The 8,694-nt window shown below is 42.1% G+C and overlaps 1 protein-coding gene across 1 annotated transcript in view; it reads right to left on the minus strand.

The window, feature by feature from the left end:
• The window catches only part of DHX15 (DEAH-box helicase 15), a 45,451-nt gene extending 37,442 nt beyond the window's left edge, over positions 1-8,009 (minus strand). The window contains exons 1-2 of the mRNA XM_021554409.4: positions 7,824-8,009; positions 1,897-2,245 (exon numbers count right to left, since the gene is read on the minus strand). Of these exons, the coding sequence (XP_021410084.1) occupies positions 1,897-2,245; positions 7,824-7,891 (417 nt within the window). The 5' untranslated portion in view covers positions 7,892-8,009. The remainder of the gene's footprint in view (positions 1-1,896; positions 2,246-7,823) is intronic.
• Between the last annotated feature and the right edge of the window lie 685 nt (positions 8,010-8,694).

The raw sequence follows: 8,694 nt of genomic DNA on the forward strand, positions 1-8,694 counted from the left end.
TCCTCTTTAGGTACTGAAAGGCCACAGTGAAGCCTCCCTGCAGCCTTCTCTTCTCCAGGATCAACAATCCCAACTCTCCCAACCTGCCTAAATAGGAGAGGTGCAGATAATAATCAGGGAAAGGACTTGAAAGGCAGCAGCTAACTATCAAAAAGCTATCTACTACTGTATAGCCTTTTACTATCACAATGAAAGAAGATACTAATTTTGGAAATAATATTTTTCAAATGTTGCTTGTTTTTATTTGTATAAAGCTGATATTAATACCTTATGTACACCTGCTGTTTGAACATTAAAGGATTTCTTAGCTGCAGAAAAGTATTTATCTTGCTCTGATCAATGAATTTATAAAGAAAAACAAACATCCATAAACAAGTTTTAAGACAGCAACTGACCACAAAAACAATGACACACTACCATATGTAAAACAGTTTTCATTAGGTGGCAGCAGGACAATTTTCAGTGGTATGTCCCTACAGAGACACTGTCAATTGTTTAAAAGCATATCTGCAACTTCACAGAGCAAATTAACAGTAAGCAGGGAAGCTTCCAAGACAGTTTATGTGCTTCTGGTAGCTTAAATCCAGTTTTTAGGCAAGATGTGTTAAATTACTTAAATCCTTTCAGAAAGTAGGGGTTAAAGTGGTAAGATAACTCAGGAAAAGCTTTATGCCTGAGGAATGACACTGACATAATCTTTAGATCTTCAAATTTTCGGATCACGCAAGTAATCTTGTTTCCATATAGGTGAGTACAATTTTTTAACGTAATATTCAGGCTACTGCATCTTCCAAATAACTACATAATCAGACCTTTCTAAAGAATTTTATACAGTCCTAGTCTTTGTTCATACAGTTATAAAAAAACCACATAATGTCAAAAAACTACCTGCTAGAATTAGCACTGGTTCCTAGAATGTGCAGCAAGATCCTGTAACTTTAGATATTTCAGGCACAGTTATAAAAGATATTCAATATACTATTATGTCCTTCACATTTTCTCAACATCCAAAATTTTATGACCAAAAATCTACTGTCTGTAAAACTTAAAAGTTAGCTACAATCTCTTTTATAAAGACTAAAATATTCTTCCGCTTTAATTTTCTGCCTAGACAAAAGGATTTTATCAGATTACAGAACAAACAAGTGTTTTACATCAGTTTTCAACACAGACTTTAAACAGTAAACTAGAGGATAAAGTTTTGAACAAGTCTACCCTGCTATAAATACCCAGGTGTTCCTTGTATCTTAGATATTCCCTGTTTACTGGTCCTCAAAAATTTTGTTAAGGCTTAAGGAGGCTCTGCACATCTGTTATCACTACTTCTGGTGCTGAGGAAGACTTTTAAAGCCGTAAGTCTCCAAAAAAAAAAAGTGATTTTTAACTGCAGCACTAAAAATCTCTACAACCTCTGAGAAGTTTCAGCACCAAAGAAACACAAGACTCTACCTCTCAAGTTTGAGTATCACCAAAAGCTAATCAGACGTCAGAATTGTATCTGACATTTCGTTTTATCAATAGCAATAAATTTCATAAAACATGAACAAGTTCATACTTTGTAGCTGCCATCTACATAGACAGCTAAATAAATAATTTGGAACCACCACTTCGGTTTGTGGATTTAGTACACTTCTGTCCCACCATAAAAGCTCTATCTTCCTCTAACAGAAACCTACCAATTATAAAGCCCAATGGAACCAGGGGCCTGGAATAAGTACTGGATTTTTGAAGTGGAAGAAGTTGTAAAATTCTCCTCACCTTCTGCACTCATTAAAGAAAATACAACATCCATCATATTAGTTTTGCTCACAGTTTTTGAAGTATTCTTACACATTTATTTCTCACATATAACCACAACCTTTAAAAAAATGCAGTATCACATAGATAAGAACTCACCTGTGTTGTTTTACCAGACCCAGTCTCTCCAACCAGCACAAATGACTGATGCCTAATCAAAATATCCGTAAATCTTTCCTTATATTCCCAGACAGGAAGCTGTAGCCTTTTTTTCAGGATATCATAATATCGTGGGGTATGTGGTAGATTTGTGAAAGGGTTAATACTGTGTGGAATCATTGCTGGTTTTATAGCTGGTAAGCCAGCAGCTGCATAATACGTAGAGTTGGATGTAGGTCGCAGATCTTTTTCCTTGTCCCTCTCTCTGTCACGATCTCTATCTCTGTCACGATCCCTATCACGATCTTTCGAACGGTCATCTCGGTCCCTGTCCCGGTCCCGATCTTTCCTAAAACAGGTTAAGAGACAAAGGAGAAAATGAGACACTTGAATATTTAAATGTAGAGGAGGAATTTTAATACAACACAACCCTAAAGATGCCCAGCGTGAAGTGGATAAAAACCAAATTTTTGAAGTCTTGTAATCAGCTACCTGGAAGGATAAGCACCAAGGAGTAACAACAGTATATATGATGCATACTCAACATTAGATAGACACAGCTACACTTATTGTACCTAAACACTGCAACAGTGCCTCTCATTACAGCTAAGACTGAATAAAGCTATCATGTGGAGAGATTAATGTTTTAACTCTCTTCATCTAATGATTATAAAGAATCAGTCGTGCAGTGTAGATGTCTCACCTCTCCCCATCCCCACTTGCTGCTGCAGAAAAATAAGAGAACACTAAAAAGTGTTTTTGCCTACCTACCAAAGGAATTATACCCACCCAAAAAAAATTAACTCAAGATAGTAAGCAAGCCAGGGAAGGAAAGTTTAATTTCATTATTCCACAGTTACTCTGTAGCTTTATTTTTGTTTCAAGTCTTACACACAATTCTGACTCCATCAACTTTGCTACACAGGTTGTTGAGTCTGGAACTTAAGACTTAAAACCATCCACTACAGTTCACAGAATCAGAATAATCGAGGTTGAAAATGACCCTTAAGATTATGGGTTCAACTGTTAACCCAACACTACCAAGCTGTACAGTATCTTTTACAGCATCACCTCATACCACACACTTCAACAGCATTTATGTATTCGCATTTGTTCCATATATTAAGTAGAAAAATTCACTGTGTGCAAAAGAAAAACAGTATTCTCAAACTCTGACCTCAGTCGTTTTGAGTTTGATTCTGCAAGTCCATGTACTTGTTCCTGCACATAATCCCACTCTTCCTACAAACACACTTACAAAGGAATCCTTAGTTTGACCCAAAAATTACAGCTGCATGCTTTTAATAAAAATTCTCAATTCAAGACTTTGAAACGAGCCCTGCTTTACAAAAATAATCCATTTCATTTTAAACTAGATCAAGCTGAAAAGAATAGTGGCATCTTTGCCTGCAAAACTGGTGTCCTCAGCTTTGTCTCTTTGTGTGCATCAACTGAAATCCCATCCAAAAGGCAAAACAACAAAGTCAACACCAGCTTTATAGCAAGTGCACACATAAACATTTCTAGGCTATATTAAGAAAAAACAAAACCTCACCTCTTCCTTCACCAGCACTCAGGCAAGTCTAAAGACCATGTCCAAAGAAAACCCTTGCCAATACTCCTCTCCACAGCTTTTTTGTTTTAAACATGCATTTGACATTCAAATTTAACAACTGAAATAATACCATATTCTGACCTATAGAGAAGATGCAGTAACCAAGATTAAATTAGCATTGATTCTATAAATTTTAATTCAAAATGTGCTGTGCTTTGGAAACAACCACCACTACTCTTCTTGTATAAATGAATGTAATGTATGCAGCCTTTTTTTTTTTCCCTCAGTACTCTAACTTTAACATTACTTCTAACACAGTCAAATATTGCACAAGCTAGAAATCTCTTCCTACTGTAAAATGCCATGCAGATACTGCAGAACCCAACAGGTTCATATTCTCCATATGGAAGTTACCCCTACAAACCAGGCTCCATTATACTACTCAGGAAGGTCTAAGAGTTGAATAGCATCTATCAGACAGCAACAAAGCTTTGGGCTTGGCTGATGAGCTATTCACCTTCTAAACAGCTAGAGGTACCAGGACAGAAAAGTGCATGGTCAGGCAGTAACATCACTGGCAGGAGAAAGAAACAAAGGTATAAAAACAATTCAAGAATGGTAAAGCCAGGGTAAAATACACTACCTTTAGTGAAGTGTGTTTTTGCAAGTCACACTAATGTGCAGGTTCGGCTTTTTACAGTATTCTTTTGTATATGTGTGTTTCTGAAGGATTTGTATCCTTCACTGGTATCCAGGTAAAGTGTACATAAGCCACACCAACAAAATCTATTCCACAATCATTTAATAAAACAGTATCATGTCAGCAGCTTCTGCATTGCAGACCAAGCGTACTTTCTTCATACACTTCAGCCCCCATGAAGCAGCTGTGGTGCTAAAAGGAATAGATCCCCACTGCTGCCTACCCTTCCCAGGTGTCAGCACAAGCATTTCACCAGCCTTGTGAAGAACCAACCCTCCCACATGCACAAAATTTTAACTTGGATCACTATCTCTGATCTGGCCTCCTAAACACTCCCTTGTAGCACTTCTGTAGCACTTAAGTAGCTACCAACACTTTCTGTGTTGGTAGCTACTTAAAACAAACAAAAATACAACCTCATGAACAAAAAGTTAATTAAATGGACTACAAATACAATCCATCATGGAAAGTGCCATTAATCCCCCATTTCTCAGTTTCTTCACTGAACTTTTACAGCTTTTATATTGTACAAACAGAAAAGAAACCTATCAAGCTCTATGTACGTTTCAGAAACAAAACCTATTTATGCGTTAATGAAAGTCGAGTATTTCTTTTTTCAAAAAGCAGAGGAGAACCAGGGCAACCAGATTCTACCACAGAAACAGCACAACACACAACATGCATACAAACTTACTCTCTAACACTTATAAATTATACAGCAGCACTTACTGTGCCTGAAACTATTTACCAGTTTCCCATTATTACTGAAGCTTAGCAGACACAGCAGACACACACTCCCTTGGTCAACAAGGAAAAGGAGGAATGACAGTTATGCCGCCATATTAATTTCCTTAACTTTCTAACAATATGGCTTGACAATTCTTTACTTATAAACTATTACATTTTAGCTGCTTTTTCATTATTGCACAGAGAAAACAGAACTCAAACACAAAAAATTACACTAAAGTAATGATTTAATCACATTTGTCTTGCACCTGAAACGCATAACAGCCTTCATGATCAGAAGGGGGCTGGGATTTTTTGCTCTGCTTTTAAGTGAAAAAGTCTGGTCTGCTATTTCCTTTCACTTCCTTACATTCACACACATATAACATATATGAACACAAAATAAGCACTATAGCAACCACTAAATAAGCATGCTTTTTTTGATTAGAAATCATATAAAAATAAAAAGGGAAACAAAGGACTCAAGGTAAACCACTGATCATCACAGTGAAGGCTTAAACCAGTCTAAGAAATCATAATTCCTCCCCATTATTAAACAGCAATATTTGATGCAAAAAAGGCAATAAGCTAAAGGAATTTCTGTTCTATACAGAAATCAACCAAATACAATTAGTCTGAATGATACATCCCACTAGATCACTCTGATGTTACACAACTCAAATATATTTAAAAACAAATTAGCATATTTTAAAATAGTATGTACGTAATTCACAGAAATGTTGTAACCAAGTCTTCCATACAACTTTTATTTTTCAAAATGTTTTTTACTTCACAGACAATACTTCAATTCTGGAAGAAAACAGATGTCATGCAGATGTTTAAGGTTGCACCAATTACAAACATGTCGGCCAAGCAGAGCCCATGTGGCACTGCTGCCAATGTGCAGCAACCCATACTAACATAGGCCTCCATTAAAGAGGAACTAAAAAATACAGGTTCACTTGAAGTAACTTCCATATTTGTCAGGTAGTCCAGTTAGGATGCAAGACACTATTGTTCTGAATGCGAAGTGGTAATCACGCAAGGAGCTCATCCAGCTTAATCCAGCTCCAGAACCACCTACACTGCGGAAAGGCAACCTCGGCACAGAGGAAGACAGGTACACACAGGCTTTTAACAAGGCTCCACACATCCTCCTTACGGCCTTGCATAAGCTGCAAAACCGAACTACTCTAAAATAAACCAGCCATGTAACATTAGTATGACTCATCCTACGTGAATTAAGATTGCAAGTCATCTAAGAAATAATCATGGCATGTTCAGTAATTATGCTTATAGTGAGTTTTTCTCAGTCCTATACCATTTCATGCTTTTACCTGTAGAGGGGAGGACAAAGAAGGGGCACAAGACCAACATTTCTACAGTTTTTAGGTGCCATAAAGGTCAATGTCTTCTAGTTTAACACTGGTGGGAACTCACTGCAGTACATACAAAATGGTAGCACCAAGAGCACAGAATAGCATTCATGATAAGTAAAAACAATGACAAACAAGGCCACACCAAAACTACAAAATCCACCAACATACAAACAAGGAAATATTGACCCATGATTATCGCTACAGCCAGCTGTAACAGTTGTACCACAGAAAAACTGTACATGTACATTTCTGTACACTCAGAGGAACGATTTCAAACTCTGGGAAATCCTACAAAAATGCATTAACTAACACAAATAGCTCAATATATTTTATAAAACGTGATTATGATGATCCTACAGACAGAAAGTAAAAGTAGAATAACAAAGACTTATTTTGTTTAGCTGAGAAAAATGAATCAAACTCTAGGGGCTAAAAACTGAAGCTGTACAAGCTTACCTTAAAAAAGGCAAGTTTTGCAAAGACTGTTTGTCAGTGACTATTAACTGCTACATTCGACTTATTTAACCTGTGAAAACTGAAATTTTTTTTTCTTACATAACTAGTCCAAAACAACGCTGATGGACTTAAACAAGTGTTTAATTCACGGAAGCTTGCTGTGCTCCATAAAGAAGGCCAGACTAGATAAACACTGCATTTTTTTGTACTCCTTAAAACTTCAGAAATTTACTTTCAAGAGCTGACTGCCCTTCCTCCCCCTCCTGCCCAACTAGAGAGGAAAAGATAATGTGTAAAGAAAGCTCTAAATCAACGCTGAATTTAAGAACAGCACCAGTGCATTGTCTGTGTTCCTGCAATTACATTAACCTCAACAAAAATATGCTCGAGTACAGCCCTAAAACTTCAACCCCGCAAAACTAAGAGAAAAATAAACAATTCCTTGCCCCCTAACTCAAAACCCACCTCACCATCGATTCTTACTTCAGGGCAAGCACATCACCGAGGGTGACTGGGTGAAAAGACGTTAACAAAGGAACAAGGCTCCCACCAGAGTAGGCACTAATAACACGGGCTGCACAACCCTCGTGCTCACCTCTAGGCCCACGCTCGCCAGACCTTTCAAGCCAGAGAATAAGTAAACAAACACAAAGGAAGGAGGACAAGGAGTGGAAAAGGCGAATATAAGTACGAAGGCGAAGAGCTGCAAACAAAGCGTGCGCGGGGGCGCGGGCCCCGCAGCGGGCGCCCAGCCCAGCCCCCTGCCCCGGCGGCCGGGCCGGCGCCTCCCTCCCCTCCCCCTGCCGGCGCCGCCGCGCGAGGCCCCGCCGCCGCCGCTGCCGCCATCCGCCCCCCGAAGGGCCCGCCCGGCGGGGCGGCCGTTCCGAGCCAGGCCCCGCGCTCGGGGAGCCGCCAGACTTCGGGGCCTGCTCGGCCGAGGCGCCGTCGCTGCGGCCTCTCCCTGCCTCGCAAGGCGGCCGCCCCGCGTCCCGGGGAGCTGCAGCCCCGGAGGGGCGGCCGGAGCCGGGGATGGGGCGCGGATGGCGCGGGAGCCGCCGCGATCCCCCCCACCCGCCCCGCCGCGGGCCGCGCCGCCCGCGCCACCCCTCACCCGTCGGTGGTGCGTTTCTTGCTGGAGCTGTAATCGTCGCCCAGATCGAGGCGGTGGCGCTTGGACATGGCGATGGCGGTCGGTGTGGCTGGCGGGCGGTCGGTCGGTCCGGGTGCGGCGGGCGGGTGCTCTGCGCTCCCTCCCCGAGCGGCGGCACGGCGAGGCACGGCCGACAAAATGGCGGCCGGAAGGAAGCGCCGGGACCGCGCGAGGCGCTGGCGCGCGGGCCCGTTGGCCAAAGCCTCTCCTGGGCGCGAGCGCGACGGCCCCGCCCCGCGGCTGAGGGCGGGCCGGAACAGCGCCCGTCAGGGGATCCGTGAGCGGATCCGTGAGGGGATCCCTGAGCCACAGCGGCACCCGGGCTGGAAATGGCCCTTCAGATCCTCCAGCGCAGCCGCCCACCCAGCACTGCCACTGTAACCACTGTGTCACATCGCTCAGCGCCAGAGCCGAGCACCTCTTGAACACCTCTGGGGATGGTAGTTCCACCACCCTCCTGGGCAGCTTATTCCAGTTCCTGAGCACACTAACACGGAAAGATTTTTTTAAACATCTAATTCGAATCTTCCTTGTCTCAGCTTCAGTCGATTTCCTTTGGCCGTCTCGCTGCAGGCATAGCAGAAGAGACAGATCCCACCTGGCTCCTGTAGGGAGCCATGAGGTTCCCGCTGAGCCGCCTCCAGGCAGAACAGCCCCAGCTCCCTGAGCCCATCCTCATCAGACATGGTTTCTAGACCTTTCACAAGCTTTCTGCCCTTCTCTGATCATACTCCAGCACCTCACACAGTACTTGAGGTGCAGCCTCACCAGTGCTTGCTCCCTGTCCCTCTTCACAGCCCTGCTCGAGGTTACAACCTCTGCTGAGCCCCTT

Source organism: Lonchura striata, chromosome 4 (genome assembly GCF_050655825.1).
Source record: "Lonchura striata isolate lonStrDom1 chromosome 4, ASM5065582v1, whole genome shotgun sequence".
Taxonomy (NCBI): domain Eukaryota; kingdom Metazoa; phylum Chordata; class Aves; order Passeriformes; family Estrildidae; genus Lonchura; species Lonchura striata.